This window comes from Centroberyx affinis, unplaced genomic scaffold, assembly GCF_046629955.1.
Source record: "Centroberyx affinis isolate AG114_WGS23_722 - 3 ecotype Tasmania unplaced genomic scaffold, CSIRO-AGI_Caff_v1 ptg002362l_1, whole genome shotgun sequence".
Classification (NCBI taxonomy): Eukaryota; Metazoa; Chordata; class Actinopteri; order Beryciformes; family Berycidae; genus Centroberyx; species Centroberyx affinis.
This window is the reverse complement of record NW_027280622.1, coordinates 13,516-41,255: the sequence shown is the minus strand read 5'-3', so window position 1 is coordinate 41,255 and position 27,740 is coordinate 13,516. Positions and strand designations below refer to the sequence as shown.

Here is a 27,740-nt window from a genome sequence, read left to right as displayed (position 1 = left end):
CTGTGTGATCCTTGGAGAAGCTTTGTTTGTGAGTAGATTAGTTCATCTATGTTTTTAGAAATTATTTCTGCTCATATTTCATTGTATTTCATAATATTTGTTAACATTATTTCGTAGTCACTTTTGTATTGTTTACAGTTTCACACTACAACAAATTGACCACATGGAAGTGCTGTATAATAATAATAATTGATTACATTTATATAGTGCTTTTCTAGGTACTCAAAGTGCTTCACATATGGGGGGGGGTCTCAACTCATCCACCACAGATGTGTAGCACCCACCTGGGTGATGCACGGCAGCCAGTTTGCGCCAGAATGCTCACCACACATCAGCTATCTCAGTGGAGAGTAGAGGACTGAAAGAGCCAATTAGGTAGCGAGGGATTATTAGGTGGCCATGATGGAAGGAAGGCCTGTTTGGGAATTTTTGCCAGGGCACCGGGGTTACATCCCTACTCTTGCAATGAGTGCCGATGGGATCTTTATCGACCACAGAGTCAGGACCTCGGTTTAACGTCTCATCCGAAGGACGGTGCTCACTCACAGGACAGAGTCCCTGTCTCTGTCCTGGGGCATTGGGGATATTATTTATGAGACCAGAGGGAAGAGCACCTCCTACTGGTCCTCCAACACCACTTCCAGCACCAGGTGGTCTCCCATCCAAGGACTAACCACAGCCAAACCTGCTTAGCTTCCCAGGCAGGCTAGCGATGTGATGCAGAAGCTATGGTGCTGGCAATGTGTCTTCATTAAACGGATGTACAAGTGCACGTTGATAACTTGCTTTATGCTCCTTCATCATTGAAGCTACCTAATGCTACTTCAGTCAAGTCAGTCAAGAGTGTTTAGCTAGCTAGTGATGTGTGCCTCGCTATGCGCTCAAGCGCCAGAATATATATAGAATGAACAAATTTGATTAGACACCCTCACCAGACTTGTCTTGACACTGATCACATTTTTTATGCTTCATGCTTCTTTTGAAACTCAGTAATAACAAAGAAACTTGGAAAGAAAGACGCCGTGTGTGTGAGGTGTCTTACTCTGGATGACCAGTTTTGCGGTGGTTGTGATCTCCTGAGCAGGAACCACAAAGGAGTACATTCCATAGTCGTCCTTGTTGGTGTCCTCAATCAGGAGTTTGTGGATCTGTTTGTCGATAACGATGTGCACGCGACCAGAAGCAGAGATGGGCTGGCCGCCCTTCATCCAGGTTCCTTCAACGTTCTCCTGGGAGAACCTGACCTCCAGCTGAGCGATGTCTCCCTCGCAGACGGTCAGGTCGGTCAGGGGCTGCATCAGGGTCACAGGACGCACTGAAACATCAAGACAAAAATGTTAGGCACTGCATAAAAATTGTGTTTTTTATGCAACTCAAAATAAAAATTGCTTTGTGCATTCTTTTGATAATTTGACCAGGTTGGAAGCTCCAAAGGTTTTCCAAAAGTTCTAATTATTTCTAAACTTACAAACATCTAATTACAGTACTCACATTTCATCTTCAGTGAGGCACTTGTCTTGAACTCAGCAACTTTGAAGGTATATTTTCCCTGGTCCTCCTTCTTGACATCCTTGACAGACAGGGTGTGTCTTCCACGGCGGGAGGACATGACGTATTTACTGCTGGGAGACAGCTCCTTGTTTCCAAAGTACCAGGTTCCCTCAGCGTCCTCACGGGACACAACACATTCAAACTCTCCAGAGTAGGTCTCTGGCACCTCTGTGTTCTCCAGGCTCTTCACGATCTCCAGTGGGGCGCCTGTCGGAAAGTTACATTACAAATACAGATGGCACATCACCGATTCCAGTTCTGTTAAGAACTCAAACATGCATCCTGCCATTGTGGTGACGTCTAAACTCAGTTCTTTGGTGTTTTTTTTTTTTTTTTTTACTTGAATTTAAAATTTTATGAGCTGCCTAAGTTTTATGACCATAAGGCCGGTGTTACCCAACACCTATTGTACAATTTTGTAAAAAAAATGTGCATTATTGACTGGAAATCAAAAATCAGGTATTTTAATACACCTCTCATCATTTCTTCATATGTGAAAGAACCTTCTGTGGCATTATGTTGGAGAAAATGTGGAAAAATAGGGGACCACACACATATCTTTTGGGATTGCCCAATAATTCAAGGGTTCTGGAAAAGTTTTAAAGAAGAAATTGACAATATTTTAGAGGTGGATGTCCCCCCAAATCCATTGTTATTTTTGTTAGGAGCTGTACCTAAAGGAATATATAGCACCTAAAGGAATATATAGCATACTTTTATTGATTGCCAAGAAGATGATAACTGTTAACTGGAAGGATGCAAAACCACCAACCATAACTCAGTGGGTGCAGAGACTGAAAAGGGTTTACATAATGGAACGAATGACTGCAAGTCTGCAACTGAAAATTGATACTTTTATACAAAGGTGGACTTGTGTTACGCTATACCTAGGTGTTTAACTAAGTGAGATGGGTTGATGTAACAAAATGTGTTATTATAATGGAATACCACCGAAAATGCCTTTGTTCTGTTCCTCGGTAACTGATTCTGCTTTGCTGCAAATGCCCTCCTCTTTTGTAAATGTCTGTTTCTTTACCTATTTTTTTTTTTTTTTTTATTTCTATGAGGTCCTATGTCAGGGAATGTTTTGTTCTGTAAAATAATAGAAACATTTAAATAAAAAGTTCCAAAAAAAAAAAGTGCATTAATGGGCAAATTGGACGGTTTTGCTCTCTTTCCTCCAGGTACACTGGACAGCAATGAGAGGTTTCAAGACTGTCATAACTGTAGTTTTTAGGTCTCATGTCCTGTTTTTTCCAGATTTTTTTTTGCATTTTCTGTTTTATTGGACAGTTAACAGTATAAAGAGACAGGAAACATGTAAGTGAGAGGCAATGACAAGCGGCAAATGTCCTGGCCCGGATTCAAACACATGTTAGCCTGGAAGGAGAGTGGCTCACTTTCCTTTTCTGACTGAAGATAAGTCAGTCTTATGCAACTAAGAGTCTTCACTAGAGAATTACAGACCAGTGCAAGGCTTAGAATCAGACATCAAATATGTTGCTGCAACTGCCCCAACATCAAATAAAACAACCAACAAATTTCAGAACTACCATCACAACCCACCTTCAACATTAAGCTTGGCAGTTGTCCTGACGCTCTCGTCATCTATAACCACGCAGCTGTATTCTGCATCATCCCTCATACCGATAATCAGCACAGACAGGAAGTGAACCTTTCTGTCAGAGTGCATCCTGTATTTGTCTCCAGAGAAGATCTCTGCATTGTTCTTCAGCCATTTGACCTTAACGAAAGGCTCATTGGTTTCACACTCAAAGGTAGCCATGGTGTCCTTCTCCTTGGCATCGGTGTCCTCCAGTTGCTGTGTGAAGGTGATGACTTGCTTTGCTACAAAAACAAATACAAAAACATTAGTAGGAATTATAATATCAATATATGATTATAATGTCACATTATCCATAAATGCTCAAGTTATTTTACCTTGCACCAACAGGAAAGCATGGCTTGAAGTCTCGCCAGCAGTGTTCATGGCTTTAACCATGACGCTAGCAGAATCCTCTGCTCTGACATTTCTGATCACCAATTCACATACATGGTCCTCAGGCCAGTACCAGTAAATACGGTCAGACTTCTCCAGCTGAACTCCATTCTTGAACCACTGGCACTCAGGTTCTGGTCTGCCGACCACTCTGACTCTGAACTTAACTTCATCCCCCTGGGCGACTGTCTGGCTGGTAATACGCTCCAGGATCTTAGGAGCTTCCATGCTGGCTGAGAGCTTAATCCTCTCTGGTTTAAGTGGCGTAGCAGTGACTTTACGACGCTCCTCCTCCTTCTTCTTCTCAGCCTCCTCCTTCTGCTTGACACGATGAAGCAGATCCTCCTTTGTCTTCTTCAGCAAATCCTCATAAGACTGCTCCTTCTTGCGAGACTTGAGCTCCACCGCAGTGATGGACTCGTAATAGCCTTCCTCTGTCCTGCGCTTGAACTTGCTCCTCAGCTCCTCTGACTCCTCTGTAGCTTTCTCATGGACGATTCTCTGGGCCTTCTTCAGTTTAACCACCTCTTTTAGCTGAGAGTCCTCTGCAGGTTTCTCAGCCTTCACAACCTCAAATTGTATTTTTCCAGGTTCAGGGGCAGGCTCGGCAGCCTTAGCCTCAGGAGCACGGCGAAGATGAGTTCTGAAGTCCTCTTTCTGCTGAATCTCCAGCTTCACGATGTGCTCAGCTGTACCCAAGTTGCTGTCTGCTACCACTTTGACCTCTCCTGAATCGTAGGACTTGACATCAACAATCTCCAAGTAATAAATACCGTCATAACGAAGTCTATATCTCTTGCTTTTGCGAATAAGTTGTCCGTTGAGGTACCAGTTAACCTTGGGTGTTGGATAACCAGTCACTCTGCAACGGAATCGTGCAACGTCACCTTCCAGCACTCTGGCTGGTTCAGGAACCAGGACAATCTCAGGTTTAGTCTTCTCAGTCTCCTCATCTGTACCGACTCCAGCAGGTCCTCCCTCATGAGCCATGCGCTCCATCTCATCTATTCTGTGTGCTCCCTTCCTGCCTTCAGGAAGCTGTGTTTCTTCAACAAGGCCCTTCTCGTCCTTGACAATCAGGGTGGCTGAGGTCTGGTCAACTCCAAACTTGTTAGTAGCTCTGCAGGTGACGACACCGCTGTCTCTAGCATAAGCTGCTTCATAGTCAAGACTGCAGTAGCCGAATTCACTGACCATGCGCAGCCTGTTAGCTGCTGCCAGGGGTTTGCCATCATGCAGCCACTCTACTACCATAGTGGGATCACCAATAGGGGTCAGTCTGCATTCAAAATGAGCCGGACCAAAACGCTTCATTCTGACAGAGGTCAGCTTCTTCTTGAACTGAGGTTTCTGCTGCTTCTCTTTGTCATAAAGGTCTCCCTCCTCCCACTGCTCTTGACCATAACGGAGATGAAGGGGCTCCACCTCAGGGGGGGCAATTTCCTTCGCCTTGTAGGTTCCTTTGGGAATAATGAGCTTTCTCTCTGGTTCAGGCTCAACAAAGTCCACCTCAACATTGACTCTGCAGCGAGTGGTATCTCTTCCAGCCTTGTTGATGGCTGTAGCTGTGTACCAGGCACTGTCAGATCCAACTGGTGAGGGGATCTGAAATTTGGCGTCTCCTCTGGTTCCTTCAATCCTGAAAAATAGATATTTCATAATAAAATAAATTTGTGTTGCTTATTTTTGATAGTCATTACAATGGCAAATGAATGCAAGTAGAATAAGAACAGAAACGGCAACAACATGACACCAAATAAATTTGGTGCTCCTTGTAGTTGTATTTGCATTGTAGTTTAATTCAGATTCCAAAATATCATATAGACTCATGAACAGTTCAGATGACAGATGTGATGAAGGGAAGATAAAAAGTTGTGGTGTGACATCTTTTTATAGCACCTAGCTTCCTTATTTGGCCAATTAGCTGGATACCATTGTTATACACATCTGGACTTACTCTGTGTCCAGTTCTAGACACTCTTCTGAATAAATGAACAAGAACTCTAAATTTGCTCTGAATTGACCAAGAATACAGTCTGGTTCAAGACTGCCATTTTACAAGCACACAGTTAGTGTAAAACATACTTGATGTTTGGGTGTTTATGTGGGGTGATAATGTCACTGTTCTTCAGCCAGACGATGTCGGGGATGGGGTTTCCAATGGCCTTGACAGCCAACTCAACCAGAGTGCCCTGTTTAACACTGATGTTCCTCAGCTTCTCAGTGAACTGGGGGCGCACCAAGGTTTCTTTAGCTGTGGATGTTTTAGAACATAATCAGTCAAGAACACTGAAAACCATCAAGAGTCCATGGACATCCCTTTCTTGAAAAAAAACAGGAACATTGTAAACAGAATCTCCAAAGTGATTTGCAGTCTTACCATCAACAGTGAGAGTTACAGAGATAGAGGTCTTTCCAGCTCTGTTCTGAGCGATAACTGTCCACTCTCCAGAGTCTTGTGGCATGGCTGGGACTATGATCAGAGACTGAGTCCCATCCTCTTTAACCACTATCTTGTGGGTGTAGTCACTAACCACTTGTTGTCCTGAGAAGAGGAGGATGAACAGATTTTAATTCATCAGAGAATGACAATGTTATTTAAAACATACAAAGTCTTGTGTGAAGATTTATTCTACGTTTCACTTACCATTGTGGAACCAGTATGTGTCAGGCATCGGTCTGCCAACAACCTTCAGGTCAAACCTAGCAGTCTGCCCCTCAGAGCATTTGCTTGAGGAAGGCTTCATGACGAACACAGGCTTGTAGAGTCTCTCCAGCTGAGCCTCGTCTGTCTCATCAAGCCTGCGAGCGGGAGAGCGTCCGGGCGAACGGCTGGAAGAACGGCCGGGCGAGCGGCTCAGAGAACGAGGAGATGTGGACCTGAGAAAATATCAGTCATCAGTACCGAGGTGTTTATAGCGGTTAAGCATTAGACGTATTTATCAGTCCTGTGAGTACACAGAATCCCACCTGATCCTCTGCATGGCCGGCTGGGGTGTGTATGTCTGAGGTGTCGCTGCTCCGGACGGCTCCACATAGAGCTTCCCAGAGCTGACAGCGTTTCCCTTCATGTTGCAGGCGAAGGCGGTGTAAACGCCCTCATCCTCTGGCAGCACCACAGGCAGACGCAGGCTGGCTCTACCATCCTGAAGAACCTCCATCTGGTAGCGGCTGCCGTGCCTGATACGGTTGCCATCTTTGTACCACGCAATCTATTGAAAAAAAAAACCCACAAGTCTGATGAAATCCTGACACATTTATTCTTTTGACCATCACTATCAGAATATATAAACCGCTGCTTTCTCCTTTACCTTGGGCAGTGGCATTCCAGCCATCTTGCAGTGGAAAGTGACGCCCATTCCATCCATGATCCTGTAGTTTTTGACTGGAGTGTCGAAGGCTGGCTGCACGGCCTCGTCCTCTGCTGCAGTCACCATCAGTTCTCCATCCTCTGTCACGATCTCTCTGTAGGTAATCTTAATGATACGGAGCTCAATCTCCTGGATGACCCTCTGCTCAATGGCAGAAAGATGGAATTCCTGTGGATGTGAAGACATTTGACATTACCCTGACATGCCTTGTTATGTTCTGGTTGGAGACTGCTGAGATCTCCAAACTATGGGGCCATAGTCACATAAGGCCAGAGATGTGGACTCGAGTCATTGTGACCTGGACTCGAGTCGACTCGAGTCACTGTTTTGATGACTTGCAAATTGACTTAACAGAATAAATGACTTGAGACTCGACTTGGACTTGGAAGTTAAAGACACGTGACTTGACTTGAGACATGATGACTCGAATGACTTGTTTGTGTTCATTTTGTTTTCAGTTTAAATATTAAATATAAAATATTAAAATGTTCAACGTGTCAGTGTTCACATTACAAGTGTCTGTAGTGTGTAACGTTACCCAGTATGTGAGCGCACACTGGGAATGGCAGTGTCCTGATTGGATGACGACCCTGTCAGTCAAGCTCCTCGCTACCTGACATTTTTTTCAACGAGAAGCACTCGCTAGTCGTTACACCCTCCCGCTCTAGACTATTTCGTATTTCTGGTGGTTACACACACACAGTATGGTCAGATCTTTATACGGTCTATGGATCAGATCAGATCATCATCATCATCACTTTTGGATTCAAAAATTTCACATGTGAAGGAAAAAAGCGAACTGCTGAATGCAAGACCTGCTCATCAAAGATTTGTGACAGCCAGACTACAACATCAAACTTTTCGTCATTTGAAGACTCATTCGGATCGGTAAGTGTCTGTGAAGGCTGATGTTAGCTAACGTTAGCCACATACAATCTGTTCTCTCACAACTCCGTAGCTTGCTAACGTTAGCCTGATATGAAAATCTGTTCTCTCACAACTGGCTGGTGGCTAGTGTTAATTTCCCTCCCTGCTATAGCAAAACGATTGATATCACTAATGTAAAACTACATTTAAGCCATAATTAACTAATATTTAACCATAAGACTGCAGTATCTTGGGGGAAAAAAAGTGACTTGACTTGGGACTTGACTTGCCTTAACTAAGGACTCGACTCAACTTGACCTGACATAACCTGTGACTTGACTTGACCGAGAAAAAATGACTGGGACTTGCTTGAGACTTGGACCAAATGACTTGGGACTTGCTTGAGACTTGGACCAAATGACTTGAGTCAGATGTCTGCATAAGGCTCTCCATAAACAGACTCCCTGCCCCCGATATGGTTCTAGGAAGTGTTCTATCACATAATTTTAGTGTAGAGATTTCATTAAAGCTGGTTTTGAACATTTAATATGTCTATATATTCAAACAGTTAAGTCACTGAGGAGGACCGAGAAGAGTTAGGGAGAGGCAGGAACAACCTGCATAAATCAGTGAGCTAGAAAACCTCCATCCTTGTTTGACCCTACCTGTCCAGAGATGATGGTGGTGGTCCTCTGCTCCATCATAGTTACGACGACGGGGGGAACGTCTGCCACCATGGGCTCCTGCACCATGGCTGTCACTTCAGTCTTAAAGGTTGCTTCCTGTTTCTTCATGTAGATTTCATATTCCTCTGTTAGCAATGCAAAACATTTTAAAGTTAGGGGGGACTCTGACTTTTTAAATTTCATTTTCTCCCTTTGTCAAGAATTTCTTACAGTAGGGGGAAAACGTTGCTGTATTTGTCCGCCAGCCATTGTTTTTAGCATTGTTAACATTCCTTATTCTAATCATCAGGTGCCACTAGTCTTAGCATGTGGCTAGCAGAAACCGCTGACATCAATTGTTTTTTCAAAAGACTACACAGACTCCAGTTTTCTTCCATTCTGATCTATCTCCACTTTGCTTTGTTAGTTTTCTGCTGCACTTCCATGTTGACGTACCTTCCTCCAGCAGGCTGGCGGAGGCTGAGACTTCTCCAAGCTGGTTCTTGGCAAAAACTGAGTATTCTCCAGCATCATCAGCAAAGGTCATGGAGATCTCCAACTTGCATTCTCCAGTTTCTTTCTTGTAGGCAACTTTGTATCTGATGGATGGTGGAAAAATGCATTAAAACAAGACAAAGACGATTCAAGTATTCAGGGATATGATCAAGACTTTCAAGTGAATATCAAGTGGATTGATTATTTTGTCATGATTTCACAGTCAGTTGAACATTTTGTGCAAATTTAAAATGATAGGTTAATCACTTGGCCATTTTTGGACCAATTCCTCAGCTTTTCACAAACTAAGTATAGGCATACCCAATTAATTTATTTGCCAATCAATTTTACTTAATTTAATTCTGACCTGCGGTTCAAGAGAAAAATATTTTTAAAATGTTTTTCAAAAAAATCCAAAATGGCCATCAGAGGTTCTAGAGGCAGAAATATTTTGCATGTGCAGATACTATTTCTATCAAATTTCACAACTCTTCTACTGAAGGCTTGGGGGGGGCTGAGCCTTAGACTTTGAAGGCTCACTATTGCGCCCCCTGTGGGCCAATCAGTGCCATTCTTTGTGTCCAGGTTATGAGCCATCATCTATGTGCCAAATTAGAAAAAAAGTTACCCAACAAGAAAAACTGACATCTACAGTAGAACTTGAAATTGTACCCCAAAAACCTAAAATAAATAAAAATGAAGAACTAAGATCCCTATCTGTTACAGTCACTTGATTGCACTCATCACATACCTGTATCCAGTAGTGAGCGGCACACCGCTCTTCTTCCAGATGATGTGAGGTTTGGGGCTTCCTCCGATCTGGCAGTCGAAGACGACACTTCCTCCCTCCACCAGCTTCTGGACGCTGGGATTCCTGATGAAGAAGGGAGCGGCGGCTGCGGCGGTTTCTGACTCTGCCGCGCTCACCTGGGACATGGTCTCCTCTCTGGCTTCCTCAGTCACTCTGGAAGAAGAAGAAGTCACTTATTAGGATTATCTGGACCAAGCTGGACCACTAGAATTACATTGTCACTAAGGTGCTGTTGTGGAACCCTTCAAGAACCACTCAGTGGACTGCTGTTGATTCTGCTTTATTTTATGTTGCACGGGAGAAGACCATTGCCGTAACAACTAAATGAATCTCTCTCACCGGACGCTAGTCACCGATCAGTATTTATACTTGCTCGGGGGTGGAGCTAGTAGAGGAAGTAGAATCTTACATACAACCAGCCTGCAGTGACACCTACAGGCAGAGTGGCGCACAGCATATACTGTATATACACTCACAATTCTTCCACATTTCCCCCTGTTTGATCATGTAGATCAACTTAATCTACTATGTGGAGGTGTAGGCTTTATAAGAAATGAAATCTTGAAAATAAAATGAAAAAGTAAATCAAAACAAAATTACACAATACAATAATATGCAATGACTGGGAGATGGGCTAGGGAAAGTTATGTACATAAAGGTGAGGTAGATTTATGAAATTAGTAGATCCCACGTAAGGAGCTAAAGGATTCAGTGGGTCTTCATTTTCTTCGGTAATAGAGTGGCCATATCTATTTACCATGAGGGTCGCAGAGGTCTTAGTGCAACAAGAAAAGAGTACCAATTTCAAACAGTAAATCAACATTAGGAATATTGTGACTACAATAAAGGCATAGAGTACATAATGAAAAATGTCTGCACCAAAAACACCAAACTTATTGGAAATCTATCTGTAATAATGTCATATCTAAACAATATACAGATATATTTTAGGCACTTGGAATGTGTAACATATCTATTTCATTTCTTTCTCAATTTCTGTATCTATAGCAAATGTGCGATAGCTGTGGAGTTATCCATGTCTTTATGGTCCATCAGGATCTGTTTCATAAAACAGCATTAATATACTCACTGTTTTTCCATAGCAGTTTCAACGTGTTCTGTGACGATAGCCATTTCCTCTCTGCTCTCAATCTCTTCTGACACTAGAGGAGGAAAATAGAGTTAGTCTGCTAGAATATACTGTGTAGGATTGTTTCTGGGTTTTAGCTGCTTGTAGATGGTTTGTGTTTATATATATATATTTTTTTTTACAACTTTTTTTATTGGGGTTTTCAGAGTTAGACATACAGTCGAATATAGGACAAAGAATTTTCAATGCAGATATAGAGAAAACATGAGAACAGATAAAACAAATCAATTTTTACAGGTGAGTTATCGTACACATATGAGGAAAAAAAAGGAGTATTGCAAAATAGTTTGCAATTTGCACTTTAATTTTTTGCAAATTCAGTTCAAATATAGACAACACAAAAATGTATTAAGACAAGATTAATTAGAAAAAATAAAAAGGAAATAATAAATAATAAAAAAAATAAAAAAAAGGTGGCGAAAAATTTTATTGGATGTCGGATAGGTCAATTGTGCTTTTGCGACTCGTGTTTAAACTAGGCTAGTTTGTGGGAAGGGTAAGCACATTGTTATTGAAGATCTGGTAGAATTTGTCTTCACACCCTCTCAATGAGAATTTAATTTTGTGTTTATATTTAATCAAAAAATTAGAGCTTGCAATTAGACCATGCGCTTTCTCTCTGGTCTCTCTGGTCTCTCTGTCACGTGGGATGCTTTTCTCTGCGTTCTGTCTGTACTGACCCTGAACGAGCAGGTAGCAGGACGTGCTGACGGTTCCCGCCTCGCTGGTGGCGGTGCAGGTGAAGCGGCCGCTGTCTTCGGCGAAGGCCTCGCGGATCACCAGGCGGGCGAATCCGCTCTCGTAGCTGATCTGGAAGTCGATGGAGCTCTCGATCTTGTAGTCCTCTCTGAACCACATGATGACCGGGGCGGGGTGACCGCTGATCTGACACTCCAGCGTCACGGACTCGCCCTCCGTCACATTTGTGTTCTTCAAGCCCTGGGGGGACAGAAACACAAGACATTCAGAACACAAATTGATAAATCTAACTCTTCCACAGCTAAATGAGTAGATTTTCTTGAGCGGTTATGAAGGAGAACCAAGCTACTCACAGCCAGCAGTGTGGGAGGAACCACGCTGTCGCCGGGGGAAGGCACGGCTGCTGCCTCCACCACCTGTGGCACAGTCACATCTTTGTTAGCACCCGGGAATTAGCGAATAGTTCATGTATTTATAATCTCACAACTGGCAAACGCCACTTCCACAACACAGCAAACACACAGGAGGACAAGACTTTAGACACGCTGTTCACATTCAACATGTAAAGCTGTGGACCAAGAGGGCGTGGCACAAAGGATGGAGTGGAGGCTGGATGGGCTGAAGAGGTGAGAAGGAGGTTGTCAGTAGCATCGAGGAACACGTTAAAGTCTTAATTAGGGGGATGGTTATGCCTGGATTTTCACAGAAATCAGAAAAACCTGATTTTAACACTATCTGAGCAGATCTGTTTCGTTGCTGCTGGTTTAACACGGAGAAACCATCAGATCCTCAGAGTTACACATCAGGTTTTCTCTTCCTGTGTTGATCCAGTCTATTGAACTGGATTACAAACCTGGGCTTCCCAGTCCTCATATATTCTCTCCATGCCCCCCGCGTACATCCCCCCCGTCTGTAACTGAGACCCAAGATGAGTCTGATATTTCTCAGCCAAGTCTTTAAAGGGAGGAGGGTGGGGTTCCGGAGTCACTCTCATCTCCAGAACTTTACGAGAAGGACTGGGAGACTTGACCGGCTTGATGATCTGTCTAGTGGGAGAGGGAGAGGAAAGCTCTTTCTGCAGAGAGGCGATAGCAGAGCCTGACCTGGAGACCTGACCAACCCAAGGAGAACAGCGTTACCATCAGCAACAAGAAAAACTTATTTTAAACTGGTTTATTTTGGTTAAGCCACAGCAGAGGGAGGGTCTACGTTAGTTTTATTAAAGCTATAATGGAAAAAGGGAATTTAAAATAAAACTGGAATAATAAGCTTGTAAAGTGGATACTGAATTAAGTATGTTTATTGATTAATGGGTGAGGGAAAAACACGGTTAAGAGGAAGTTCAATTTGTTATACCGTGTAAATTATTTAATCACTTCTAAACTACTGTTCACAACAAGGTTTGCATCTCAGGCAAGCAGTAACAACCAAATAAATGTTGAGCTGGCTATTAGCTACAGTAAGGTTTCTATTATTGTCCCGAATTTTTATTTATTGTCCCGAATATTTCCAGAATTTCCCCTAGGGGATCAATAAAGTGCATCTTAACTTATCTTATTTTACTTTAGTATTCCATTTTTAGCTGGTGATTTTTTTTTATGCATGTTTTAGTGAAAAGGTATTTAACCCAGTTTGATGGAAAATTATATAATTGTTAAGTTCCACTCTTCCTATGCAGGCTGTTTCTACTGCTTGCCCAATGCTGCCTGTCCTTACCTCATAGCTAGGATCAGGTTTAGGGACAGAAACTTTAGAAACTGTGAAATGTGGAACTGGGGACGGAGCCAGACCAGAGTCCACATGGAGGGAGCTTTCTGTCGTTCTCTGTATCTAGAGTAACCAACAGAGTTCACATGGAGCCGTTACAACCTCAGAAAGATTTCAAGAGTATGGAAAAATATATATTTAAAGGTTTGGAGTATTCTTTTATCTAGACATACTGCAGAAAATTACATGTTTATCAAGAGATTTTTCCTCAGTTTAACAAAGCTTTTTGTTATGATTTTAAGTGAAATTATCCTAATGCACTGACAAATAATTTAGCTGGTTTCAAGGCGTTACATCATCATTTAATGATCTTACAAGTTTGAATTAAGTTCCCAACACTGTTAATGTTCTTGTTGCTGCTACAGAAGGAATTAAATCGCTTGAAAGCAGTGTAGGAAGATAATTTCTCATACAATAAAATGCCTTGAAACAGGCTAGATGAACTGATGGGAGCGTATCTATGTTCCCAGGGTCCTATGTTCCCCAGATTTATATGGCACATAATGGGAACATGACAGAGGGTCCTATGTTCCCCAGTTCTACACATGTGCTCTCCCAGGGTCCTATGTTTAACCCTAACCCTAACTAACCATATTAAGTGAATACAGAGCTGGGGAACATCTTTTTCAGGTTCCCATTATGTGCTATATAGAGCTGGAGAACATAGGACCTTGGGAACATAGGACCTTGGGAACATAGGACCCTTTCTCATGTTTCCATTATGTGCCATATAAATCTGGGGAACATAGGACCCTGGGAACATAGGAATGACTCCGAACTGATGACTGGGTCAAATCCCTTGCTAAGCGTGTCTCTCCCGGCCTGTCTAACCTGAGACACCAGCTGGGTTGTGCCGGGGGTAAAATGCTGAGCAGCAGTGAGCATTGGGCCGGCCTGCGTTCTCACTGTCCTGCTGGCCTGGTACTGTTGTTCAGCGGAGGCGGCGGCGGCGGCGGCGGCCTGCTGCCTTAACTCCGCCTCTACAGCCTCGTCTTCAGCCAGACCGCCCTCCACATGCACGGGCTGACGGACACGAGCGAGGTCGACGGCGGCCACCACCGTGGCCACCGCCCCGGCTCTTTTCCCTCCCTCAGCCTGAAGACAACGAACAGCGGGTTGGATACAGCACATAGATCTCAGGACATCCATGGCACGAAGTTGGTGGTAAAAATAAGACGCGAAAATACTCAAATACAAGCAGTAATACAGCATGTTGAAAAACATCTCAACAGAATTTACCTTTTTCACACAGCGGCCATTTTGAACTGTCGGGATGGGAAACTCTACCAAGAGGATTGGCATAAAACTAGTGTGACTCCAACACATAAGACTTCAGATAGACCAAACAGTTATCAGATTAGCAGCAAACTCCAATTGAATTTAGCAGGAAGTTAGCTAGCTAGCTTACTAGAAAGCTACAAGCTAGCTAGCTAGGCTAGCCTCTGGTAGCTAGAGATAACGGACCAAATATATCAAAATGTGAACCGATATCCTCCGGATTCTTGAGATCCATTTGGTGAATCAGTGAAGGGATAAATGTTTGTGTGATCATCTTGGTTCAGTTTATCATACTGTACAATAAAATGCCTTGAAACAGGCTAGATGAACTGATTACTGTTTTTGTTTTTTTTACCTTGTGCTCTATTGTATCTTGCTGTACTCGGTTTACATTCTTTTTACCTCACTGTTTTAATCTCTTATTCTCACAAAAGCCCTTCTAGGGACGGGTGTTGCAAATTAACATCCGCTATAAACACTATGATACTTGCATCGGATAGCTGTTCTCAGTTTGTCTATGTATATTGTATCTGTCCCTATCAATTAAACCATAAATAAATAAATACAACAATCGGAGAGCTGACTGGACTTCCAGGTAGAGGTTCCCACCCCGAGAGTTCAAAATGGCCGCTGTGTGAATCAGGTCAGTGTCAGCTTGTCGGATGAGGTCAGTGCATGCTTCAACTGTTTCACATGCAGGAAACAAAACTGTGGAAGGAGTTCAAAGTGAAGAAACAAATGTGAACATGAACAACAACAAAAAAAAAACTGTGGAAGCTACTGAAGAGCTGAAGGTGAAACGGCAACACGACCACAACCACACTGCTGCAAAAAAAAAAATAAAGGCAAAGAAAGTGCTGAAAAAAAGAAGACGGCAAAATCGTGACGAGGAAGAAAGTGTTGTGTCCGCTCAGATCTGCAGCTACCTGCTGCTCAGGCTGCTGGAGGTCGAGGTTTAGATCAGGGTGAAACTCCTCCAGGGTAACAGCAGGAGGAATCTCTTCATTCAAGCCGAGTGAGATTCCTCGATTATGAAACGGGAATATCGAGGCAAGGGAGACGTGTTCTTGGTTTGAAGCGGGGGACGCGTCAGCTGGGTGGACGCTCTGTGGAGCTACAGCCGTGTCCTCCATCTGCTCCTCGTCCCCCGGCGTCTCCGGCCGGCTCTCGGCAGCATCGCCCGGCTCTTCGGCTAGCGGTGCCGCCGTTTCCTCCGGCGTGACCCGCTCCGTTTCCAGGTCTGGACGACCAAAAGTGTCTAAAATACCCCGACGGCTCGTATTCAACCCATCGTCGTTTAAATCCATATCCGTGTGAGGATGGATTTCAGGGTCACAGGTCATTTCCTGATGGTTCTCCGGATCGTCCTCTCCCTCGGCGTTCTGGGTAAAACCAGCGTCATCTGGCAAAATGTCCAACTCTGACTCTGACTCTATGGTTTGAAGCTATCAACCAAATCAAACGGGTTAACTTTGGCATTATAGGTTGTTAAGGGTATCATGTTACAGTTAAATGTCAATGAAGGGAAGGGTTGCGGGGTAATGATGGGGATTTATGAGGGACATGAAAAACCTGACATAAGGCAAGAATGTCAAAGTATTTAAGAAAATACTGATGGGCAAAAACGTTCATATGGAAACGAGACTGATGAGGAAGAAATTAAAGATTTTTTAAAAACGGACTCCAGTACACAGAGTGGACTATGGGCTTGTTGAATGGATTTTCTGAGTGAGTCCAGGTGCAGATGAGAGACGATGGGATGGACATGTTTTGTATTTTTCTCTCGAACTACCTGGTCCTCTGCAGGTTTCAGGTCTACGGCGAGGGAGCCGTCGGCGTCACTACGAGGAGGACTGCGGCTGCGAGCCTGATCCACGGCCGCCACCACTGTAGCCACGGCAACGCTCCTACCATCATCATCCTCACCATGCTGCCTCTGACGGACGGTTAGTCACATTAACAACGCAAGACAGTTCATCAAGCTTTTGTAAATGGAGCAGTGTGGGCTCAGACTCAGGTTCAGCTCTCGGGAAAAAGATATTAAACATACAGTACGGAAAGAACGAACCGATTTGATTAAAAAAACAAAAACAACATCTGTGTCATAATGTTGTATGTCACACATTGGTTCATTCAAACATGTGCGTGCAGGAGCTCGTCTGGAGCAATTAGTTCAACAAGGAGCAGGATGGAGAGCAGCTGAAGTTTTGTTCTTCTTCTCAAGTGAAGGGTTTCATTCCAAAACACTGAACATCCACTTTGGAAAAACTTTGCTACCTGAAATTCATCAGGCAATATCTGAAAAACATAAACGACTCTGTCTACTTTATAAGTAAATGTCTTAATGTCAATACAAGCCCATAGTGAGCTTCACTTTCCTGCCAGCAGTCAATATGAGAGTATGGGTCATTTTGTTTAAAGTCCCTATGAAATGAACCCGTCCCAGAGTATCTGTCATGGTGACATCATGCTCAAATATACATTTGTAACCAATAAAACCATCAGATTTATTTAAATGCCCCGCCCCTCTGCACCCCTCCCATCAAATAAAAACGGCTTTCTCTGACTGACTCTATTGGTTTAGACTTTTGTACGATCCACCATCTCACTACCTCAAGTCTTTAAATGGTGGATCTTTCATTTTGGAAGGAAACTCTTCAAGGGAAACACCATCCGCCCTCCTCGCCCTTCAAATTGCTCCCTTGACTCCTTGGGCCACTAGAGGGCGACATCATCCCTCGGCTGGACCCCCCCCCACCCCCCTCACCACCCCCCTCACCTCTTTGACGCTGCTGACTTGCTCCCAGTGCTGCTCCATGGTGATCTGTGTGGCGGAGGTCTGCATCTGGGCGGCGGCGCTGGTGTAGCTGGTGTAGCTGGCCTCGGACACGTAGCCCGCCTGCTTCCAGGGCGGCAGCACGTCGGCGCCCGCCGCCACCTGCTTGCGGGTGGTGAGGGGCGACTTGACCGGCCTGATGGGGGAGACCGAGAGTCTTGAAGTGGGAGAGGCAGGCCTGGGAAGGAGGGGAGGGAAGGAGGCCGCGTTACCGAGGGGGCCGACCTCCGCCGACCTCACCGCCACGTTCACACCTTCACCGCTGCCTGAAGGAGAGGGGGAGCCGCGTCCCTCACCTCCTCACTGTGTTTCTTACTAAGGATCAACGTTTCTTTCTGTTTCTTTCAGTGTATATGGTTTTTAAACAGGATATCTTTTTAAGAGTGCGGATTTCCCCTTTTTTGGTACTTGAATTATATGGTAACACTTCACAATAAGGGTCACTAAGTTAAGGGTTGGTTAATACTTAATAAGGGTTAGTTAATGCTTAATTAACAGTTAACTAATGTGTAATTTACTAATGGTGTTATTTTATACATTATTTCATAGTTTATAAAGATGACTATTAAATAATGTATAAATGAATACCTTAGTTAACATGAACACCATTAGTAAATTAATACCAGACACATTAGTTAACTGTTAAACGTTGTGACCCTTATTATAAAGTGTTACCAAAATGACATTAAAAAATAAAGAAAGATAAAAATAGGTAAGTAAGGATAATAATAAAAACCAAAAATAAAAGATGAAGAGGTAAAGAGTCAGCGACTTTCCTTTCCTTCATCATGTACCTAAAACCTTAAGCTTTGGGTGTCATACAGTTTGTCTACAGTGAGTCTTGGACTGTCCCTATGCAGAATATATGAGGTTTTCCTGGTACTGTATGTGGCAGTGTGTACTGTGACGCAAGTTGTCAAGATTTCTCTGCACCAATAACATCGCAATATGTAATAATTTATTTAATTTACATAATGCGTTGTTACAATCCCTAATTCTGACACTGAAAACAGTTCAGGTTTGCTAATTTGCAGATTTTCACCCAACAGTGAGAATATGTCATATTTGTAATGGAAGTAATGAAAGGAGCTGTAATTCTAAAGGACCTCCAGGTGTAGCGGGTGTGATCGTGTCTCACCTGACAGGAGTGGGAGTCGGCGCCTTCACGTGTCGGACGGGCGAAGGCGACTGCTGCCGTCCTCCGGCCACCTTGGCCACCAGCGAGGGGGGGGTGGGGGACTTGGAGGTGGGTTTGGGTGGGACCCGCGGCGGGGTTTTGTGAGCCAGCTGCTGGGTCACCACGCCCCCCTCCACCTGCATCTCCATCATCGCACTGGCCTGGAAACTGGCCTCCATTCTCTGAGGAAGCAGGAGAGGAGAGAGGAGGAGAGGAGGAGAGGAGAGGAGAGAGGAGAAGAGGAGAGGAGGAGAGGAGAGGAGAGGAGAGGAGAGGAGAGAGGAGGAGAGGAGGAGGGGAGAGGAGAGGAGGAGAGGAGAGAGGAGGAGAGGAGGAGAGGAGGAGAGGAGAGGAGAGGAGAGAGGAGGAGAGGAGGAGGGGAGAGGAAAGGAGAGGAGAGAGGAGGAGAGGAGGAGAGGAGAGAGGAGGAGAGGAGAGGAGAGAGGAGAGGAGAGGAGAGAGGAGAGGAGGAGAGAGGAGGAGAGGAGAGAGGAGGAGGGGAGAGGAGAGGAACAGTTTCATGTCACATATGATAACATTTATTGCCTAAGCTAATTTGCTAATTTGCAGATTTTCACCCAACAGTGAGAATATGTCATATTTGTAATGAAAGTAATGAAAGGAGCTGTAATTCTAAAAGTTAAATCACCATTGCATGCTATGTGTGTCACGTCTGTAATGTAAGTGAGCACAAGACGTTCTCCACTGGGATAATAAAATCCACCTTCTGCCTTAATATTACAGTTATAATTCACAACATATCGGCTCTACCTTCTCCACTCGGGTCTGACGAGTCTGTGAAATCTGAGAGGTTGAAACCACAGTCTTAGTCTTCTTCGCAGGAACGGCTTCCTCACCTGGACAGATGGGACAGACAGTCACATCAGACATTAGACTCAGAAGCTACAACACGGTTTACTGTTCAGCTCCTCTCGTCCCGTCCCGCCCCGCCCCGCCCCGTCCCGCCCCGTCCCGTCCCGTCCCGCCCCGTCCCGCCCCGCCCCATCCCGTCCCGCCCCGTCCCGTCCCGTCCCGTCCCGTCCCCGTCCCGCCCCGCCCCGTCCCGCCCCGCCCCGTCCCACACTCCTCCTGGGTACAGCCACAACATCTCCCTGAACTCTGCCTGATGTGGCAGTAAATAGTTCTGTCAAAGTACTAAAGACGCTTCACGGCAAAAAACATGTCAATAAAGAGAAAAAATGACAATTTAATAACATTAAATCGAAAGCAGAAAGATAAAATGACTCATAGCAACAGAAAAATTATAATAACAATATCAATTGGAAAAAAAAATCAAATAGCAAACAGACGCAAACTTAAAAAGGATAGAACTAATTATGGAGAAGAGCAAGGGACAAAATTATATTAAAGGCAATTGTGAGCAGATTTGTACGGAAGCCGAGAACGGCCGTGCTTGCAATTATTTTTTTTAATGCCGTTATCTCGAGATCACGAGTTAATTATTTCTTTATCTGGAGAAAACAAGCTTTGTTATCTCAAGATAACGAGATAATCAATCTGTGATCTCGAGAAAACAAAAGTCGTTTTCTTGTGAAAAATTATCTCGTTATCTCGAGAAATTGTCCTTTTGTTTTCTTGAGATAACGAGATAAATTAACCCGTTATCTCGAGAAAACGAGCTTTGTTATCTCGAGACAAAGAAATAATTAACTCGTGATCTCGAGATAATGGAGTTAAAAAAATAATCGCAAGCACGGCCGTTCTCGGCTTCCGTAGATTTGACAAGTGAAATGGAGACTAATGTTAAATGTGAAATTTCAGTAATTTTGTAATTTGTTGGATGCTCATCAGAAGCATCTTAACATGACCGGGTGTCTCTACATCCCAGAGTGAGTCCCTGACCCGTCTGCCGGTCTGTAAGAGAGTGAAGCCTCACCCTGAACCAGCAGCTCAGCGGTCGAGGTCGCCCGTCCGCTGCTGTTTGTAGCGTTTACAGAATACGTCCCAGAATCCTCCGGGAAGGCTTCGGCGATCAACAGACTGTAAAGGTCTCCTTCTTGGAGGATCCTGAAGTCGGCGGAGCTCTGTATCTCGGCTCCCTCTCTGTAGAACTTCACCACAGGTGTAGGGATTCCTGTCACACGAACATCCAGCCTCACTTGGCTTCCCTGTCTCACGGTGGAGCTCTGGAGTCTCTGGAGGAAGGCGGGCGGCGCCGTCTCCGCTGGAAACACAGAGCGGAGGTCAGTCACTGCTGCTGTCTTCTTTTATTTAGATACAGTCATTACAATCTACTTACTCATTTTTGTTTTCTCAAATTAGTTTTCAAATGTATCAACAGTCGAGCCCCAGAGCCTCTTTCCAGATATTTCCAGAGACAAGACAGTAACAGAGTAACTAGGAGCCTGGTGACTGGCAGCTGTAAAATACCACATGGTAGATCTAAATTTGGACAGTCAGCTTTCTCCATAAAGGGCTGTCAACTCTGGAACACATTACCCACTGAAATCAAATTAATTCCAGATATAAAATCTTTTACAACAATGGTTAAGTGCTGGCTAAAAGCAAACCAGAGCTGTACTCATTTTTAACTAATTATACTCTAAATTACTATTGGTGTATGTGTATTTTATTGTATTTCCATATCTGTAGTGTATTGTGGTTTTATGATACTGAAAGCTGTATATTTTAATTACACTGTACATGTAAAAGCCCAACTAGGGACAAATAATTAAAAAAACAAAATTCATGTTTATGTGAAGAGTTTTGTTGCACGATGAGACATCGACTGTTTGAAAAAAGTGACACCTACTCTGATGAAATGACTGACAGATTAACTTCTTAGAGCAGATTGTGGTACTTTAAGGGTCTCTGTGTAATTTCTGGTCCAATGCTGGCCTCTATGGTTCAGCGTTGTCATGACAACAACACTCTGCCCTCCGCAGAGTGAGACCATCAGCAAGCTTCTATCATGTTTTACCAAGTTAGAGCACGTTTTTCGATGGACGCTTGATCTAATTCCACTTCCCCGCCACATAAACGGGCCGGTCCGTTAAAATTCAAGCTGTTTGGAGGATTATATATGTGCCGAATTTACCAGAACACCCTACAGATTTGTAATGAAGTCTCGAATTATATTTTCCTTTGTGTGCATTTTGCCGATAAGCAAGGCGAAAACAAATTGGCAGATTTTTGAAGGGACCTTGGTGTGGCAGGAGCCTTCAGCCTCGGCCCGCTCCTGTGTTTCTGAAAGCAGAAATCTCCACAGCGCGCTCCGGCTGTTCGCTTTAAAGCAGTGGTTCTCAACGTGGGGTCCGGGGACCACCAATGGTCCTTGAGGGGATCCCAGGGGGGTCGCCAGCAAATTGATGAATTGTTAAACTTCACCATTACTGAATTTACGAGAAGTGGACAGTGACTGTTTTGATCATAGTTTCACTGTTATTTCTCTACCTACGATACAGACAGTCATGGAATTCTGGACAAAGGCAAATCTAACAATAAAAAATATTCTCAGATTTGGGTCCCAGAGACAAAATCTCATCAAATGGGGGTCTGTGGCTCTGATGTGGACTACTTTAGGGTCCTTGATATGAAAAAGGTTGAGATTCACTGCTTTAAAGGAGAGTAGGTAACTGAAGTCTTGTCATTTTTACTGTCTGCCCATCTTCTACATTTTAAGGATGTTGAATGATGAACTTCTACTGATATTTTTTTTTCCTAAATATATATATACAGTATAATGAAATGGAATGAAAGTCATGGGACTCTGACCTGTCACCAGGAGCTCGGCGGTGCTGGTGGCTTGTCCGGCGCCGTTGGTGGCTCTGACGGAAAACCTCCCGCTGTGTGCGGCGGTCACAGCGGGGATCCTCAGGACAGCGCGGCCGTCGCTGAACGAGATCTGAGCGCCGGGCAGAGCGGCGGCGGAAAGAACCTGGCCATCACGGAACCAGCTCACCTCAGGAACTGGAGAACCTGCGGGAGAGAACCGACCGGAGAACTGAGGATCCAAAAACCTGCTGGTGAACTGGTCTAGTGACAAAATACTGGACCTCCAACATCATGCAGTTTACAGGATATGGAAATGTATTTTTCATGTTTTTCCTAAAGAAAACTCTTTAGACATCAGGACTTTGATCTGAACTGCACTCGTCATGATGTTCTCAGCTCAAACCAGTCTCTGTTAATGCATATTTCATTTAAACAACATTTATTTGTCTACATACTTGTTTGTTTTTACATGTTTATTTGTCTATTTGTTTAACTGTGAGCAAGAATATAATAGAATATAATAAATTCAACTTCATCATCAGTCTGGTAAAACATTTTCCCTGATGACTGTGCACAGGAAAATGTATCTCTCTTTTATAAATGTCAACACAAATAATATCACAGTTCATGCTGCAATCTGCATGTGTGTTAGAAGTATTTTATATTTTGGTAACACTTTACAATAAGGGTCACGAATTAACAGTTAACTAATGTGTAATTTACTAATGGTGTTCATGTTAACTAAGGTATTAATTTATACATTATTTAATAGTTTATAAAGATGACTATTAAATAATGTATAAATGAATACCTTATTTAACATGAACACCATTAGTAAATGGTTACCAGACACATTAGTTGACTGTTAATTAAGGGTTAGTTAATGCTTATTAAGTATTAACTAACCCTTAATTAGTGTACCCTTATTGTAAAGTGTTACCTATATTTTAGACAGAAAATGAAGCCAATGTTGGTTGACTTCAGCAATTTGGAATTAAACCCTTTTTAGCACAAATTCCTCCCTAGTTCATGAACTAGGAGGAATTTGTGCTAAGAATTTCATATATCCTACTGAAATATGAAGTGAAATTTCAGGAGACGATGTTCTGCAGTTTCCTTCAGACCGGCTTCCCTCCCAGACAGTTCGGCTTCACTCAGAAAAGTAAAGGTGCAAACTGGAACCAAAAATGGTTCTTCGGAGTGATTCCATAGAAGAACCATTTCTGGTTCCACAACGGACCTTTCAAGAACCATATGCGGTTCTTTGGGATATTAAAACATTCTTAATTCTTAGTCATTGGATGGTGGGTGACAAGGTTATTATAGTTTTGCATTTTTCATTAGTTTTTATTTTTATTTCGTTTTGACTTTTTGTTTTCAATTTCAGTTTAGTTTTAATTAGTTTTTAAAGTGGGTTTGCTAGTTTAGTTTAGTTTTTATCTTTTGAAAATGCTTAGTTTTAGTTTAGTTTTTATTAGTTTCAGTGTTAGTTTTTTTTTTTTGTAATATGGAGTATTTGTCAGGGGCGAGATTCAAAAATTCAAAACACTAGGCTTATGTATGGAATAAATTGACAAAGACGAAAACTAAAGACATTTTCTCTATAATTTTAGTTTATTTTAGTTAGTTTTGTAAACACACAATACAGTTTCAGTTCGTTATCATTTTTTTGTAAAGCCTCGTTTTATTTTTATTTCAGTTAACGAAAATGTTTTTTCACACCTAGTTTTCGTTATTTTGTTAGTTTTCGATAACGATAATAACCTTGGTGGGTGATGGCATAAATGTGGAAAATAACCAAACCCCTCCATAGTATATATTGTACAATTGCAAATGAGGCAGATAAACAAAAACACAATGCAAGTGTCTAAGCAAAGGACTGCAGAAATGGTTCTAAACATGGAGAGGCAGCGTTCAGTTTCTATGCTCCACATATCTGGAACAAACTCCCAGAAAACTGCAGGTCTGCTGCAACTCTCAGTTCTTTTAAATCAAGGCTGAAGACTTTTCTGTTTGCCTTTTATGACGTCAAATAACTATTCATCTCTCACACTGCACTGTGACCTTTATTCTTGTATTTTACACCTGTCTTATTCTATTTTAGCCTATTTTTTCTCTTAGCTCTTTAATGAACTTTATTTTTCTTGGTCTTTTATTTGAATTTTATCCTTTTCATTTTGTCTCAATGCTTTTATGTAAAGCACTTTGAATTGCCTTGTTGCTGAAATGTGTGATATAAATAAACTTGCCTTGCCTTGCCTTGTGGAGCCAGAAATGGTTCTTCTATGGCATCACTCCAAAGAACCAGTTTGCACCTTTATTTTTCTGTGTGTGTCTGTGCTCATGAAGAGAAATAAAAGAAAAGCTTCTTACCACTAACTTGAGCCTCAAACGTTGCGGCACTACCCTCAAGTGCCACAACGCTTTGCAGCGGCTGTGTGAATGTCGGCGCCTGTGTTGACATGTTGGTCGGCACCCTGGGGAGACAGACGGGTTAAAACCGGGTGAGCAACCAGCAACAAAGTCACCATCAACAGAACTGCATCAGCAACTTTATTTTAAAGTCCCACCAACTAAACAGGATCTATCCTCCATCATCAGTCTGTGTTCAGGTCTAAATCCCCTAAAAACTGTCTTTTCAACGACGTTGGGGTTCTATTTAATGCTGGCAGAGTTTTATACATGGAATTTTATACTACTCACAATTAATATAATATAATATAATATAATATGATATAATATAATATAATGACTTACTGAAGGCTGTCAGTCAGTATCATCTTTAAATTCACTTCTTAAAACCTCACTGTCTGTTTTATTGATCTATGCCATTTGTTCAAACTTTTATTTTGTTTTGAAAGGTGCTATATAAATAGAAATTATTATTATTATTATTATTATGAACCATACACACACAGACAGGCCTAGTGGATAACTTGTACTGTCTGCCACTTTTTTAACTGATCTCGGTTATCAATCATATAATACAATCATGTAATCAGCTGCTTTGACACATGATGTTCTCTCTGTATGAACCAGCCGGCCCTTCAGAGCAGTGGTTCTCAACAGGGGGTCCGGGGACCACCAGGGGTCCTTGAGGGGGTTCCCCAGCAAATTGAAGAATTGTTAAACTTCAGCATTATTTCATTTATTTCAAGAAGTTAACACAGTTAGAGAATGTAGAAGAATGACTGTTTTGGTCATAGTTGCTCTGTTATCTCTCTACCTACAATACAGACAGTCATGGGATTCTGGACAAAATCATATCTAACAATAAAAAATATTCTCAGATTTGGGTTTGAGAGACAAAATCTCATCAAATGGAGGTCCGGGGCCCAAATGTGGACTAAATTAGGGTCCTTGATATGAAAACGGTTGAGAATCACTGCTTCAGAGGACCAGCTGTATTGTTTGATATGTGAGCGCTGCAGCTGGGAGCTTCCATAACTCCCAGAAAGCAGCAGGATATTTATAGAGCGAGAGCGTCCAGGTCATCACTTCTGCTTCCACTGCTGCTTCTATCTCTAGATCTGTTTCCTTCAGTCTCTCCTGATACAGATACACCTCTCTTAGTGTTTTCTAACTCTTTCTCAGAAGACATAGCCAATCAGCCTTTAATTTCAAATAAACAAACAGTGATTTCAGATCAGTTTTGGCCCCATGCAGGCGGGCGGTTGGAAAGCTCCCTCTGGTCAGGCTGACAGGGGGAAGACGCGGCGGCGGCAGCTGGCGGCCGGCAGCCGGTTAACTCATCAGAACAACCAGATGTCTCCAAAAACTCTGCAGCTGTCATCTAAAAGACCTGAACATGTAGAACCGCTCTGACCTCTTCATCAGCAGGTCAGTATGGGGGAAAGCTGTCAGATTCAGATCAGAATAATGACGATGCTCCTCACCGCAAATCAAACAGAAATAAGAGTTGATACAGACTGAAGCAACCAGCTGCCCGTCACACACTGGAATCAACACCTACACTGCAAAAAATGACAAGTTGTCCAGTGGTTTTATCTTCTCATGAATTTATACTCACTGCACTGGCAGATAATCTTGCTGGTTTCAATAAATTCCACTTTGATATATGCCAAAAAAAAAAGTCAAATTTGTTGAAACCAGTAAGATGATTTCTCTATAAAAATCGTAAAATAAATCACTGAACAAGCCCGTCAGTTTTTGCAGTGTAAATTTTCACCATCAGTCATGTGATCTGAACCTTTGACTGACCGCAGTATAAAAGGGGATTAAGCCGTTCCAGACCAGGTCAGACTATTATTAGCCTCTGGCCTCAGTGCCCACAGCACTTTATCTACAGGCCCTCACTGTTAAGAAGCACATGATGAATTAACAGCCAGTTATTTATACTGTATTACTGTGACAGGAGCGCAGAGGTGGAAACTTTTTGCTTTAATTCTCGTGTCCAAATCCCTGAACTTTAACCCAACACTCTGTCAGCCTAACGCCATTAAAGACAAACTCAACTCACAATCTAACTTGTTCACTTCAGAAGATTCTCATGGAGAATATCCACATGAGAAATGACTTGCATCTCGTCCCTGAGCTCACACACTACCAGCTGTAGGTTTACACACCACTAACTCACTCAGGTATCTAGATTGAGGAACCTTCCAAATGGTTTTATGACTCAGTTTTATGGCCCTCTAAAGTCTTTTATGGCTGCCACAGCTGAAAGTCAACAGATACTGAAGCTCCTTTAACTCTCCAAACCCATCTAGGAAGCTCTAATTATAAAACCAACATAATATAGCAATTAGTTTAATGTAGAAACTAATTTTTATTTGTTTTATAATCAGAACCAGCTGTACTCTGTCAGTCAATCCTGGGCTTTAAAAACACCAAAACTAATCCTGGTTCTATAAATATCTACAAGTATTACTAGTGCCAGAACTATCTATCTATCTCCCTGTTAAGGACTGCCATATGTGGATTATTCTTCACATCTGTATAAAGAACATTAACTCAATGACTAAAATGTAAATGGCATCCAAACCCCAAAACCGCTAAAAATCTAATCAGCTAAACAAAATATTTCATGATCAATGCTGGATCCAGTGTGTGAATGTGTAGGCCATGCTGTGAGTGAATGGGACAGCAGCAGAGGGGGAAGACCGGCTGTCCCACCAGAGAGGGGGACAGGGTGATCGCCTGGCTGGGGCCTGCTGTCCAGACCATCCCACAGCAGCATCACACCCAGCAGGACAGCTCTCTCTCAGGAGCATGTGATTCAGCAGCAGCAGAACAAGACTTTACTAAAGCTCAACATGAAGCTGGAGGAACTCTCAAGCCACGTGAGTATATTTAAAATGAAGGCCTCAAGTTACTCA

General features: G+C 42.9%; 1 protein-coding gene across 1 annotated transcript in view; it reads right to left on the bottom strand.

Moving 5' to 3' along the window:
• The window catches only part of LOC139655949 (titin-like), a 225,562-nt gene extending 200,697 nt beyond the window's left edge, over nucleotides 1–24,865 (bottom strand). The window contains 26 exon segments of the mRNA XM_071533376.1: nucleotides 1,043–1,315; nucleotides 1,492–1,758; nucleotides 3,118–3,399; nucleotides 3,493–5,189; nucleotides 5,636–5,804; nucleotides 5,931–6,095; nucleotides 6,198–6,430; nucleotides 6,521–6,762; nucleotides 6,862–7,089; nucleotides 8,454–8,599; nucleotides 8,910–9,052; nucleotides 9,700–9,912; nucleotides 10,850–10,922; nucleotides 11,590–11,848; nucleotides 11,962–12,024; nucleotides 12,462–12,719; nucleotides 13,325–13,438; nucleotides 14,207–14,470; nucleotides 15,580–16,098; nucleotides 16,446–16,583; nucleotides 17,433–17,667; nucleotides 18,628–18,848; nucleotides 19,438–19,523; nucleotides 20,564–20,851; nucleotides 22,402–22,605; nucleotides 24,775–24,865. Of these exon segments, the coding sequence (XP_071389477.1) occupies nucleotides 1,043–1,315; nucleotides 1,492–1,758; nucleotides 3,118–3,399; nucleotides 3,493–5,189; nucleotides 5,636–5,804; nucleotides 5,931–6,095; nucleotides 6,198–6,430; nucleotides 6,521–6,762; nucleotides 6,862–7,089; nucleotides 8,454–8,599; nucleotides 8,910–9,052; nucleotides 9,700–9,912; nucleotides 10,850–10,922; nucleotides 11,590–11,848; nucleotides 11,962–12,024; nucleotides 12,462–12,719; nucleotides 13,325–13,438; nucleotides 14,207–14,470; nucleotides 15,580–16,098; nucleotides 16,446–16,583; nucleotides 17,433–17,667; nucleotides 18,628–18,848; nucleotides 19,438–19,523; nucleotides 20,564–20,851; nucleotides 22,402–22,605; nucleotides 24,775–24,865 (6,871 nt within the window).
• Between the last annotated feature and the right edge of the window lie 2,875 nt (nucleotides 24,866–27,740).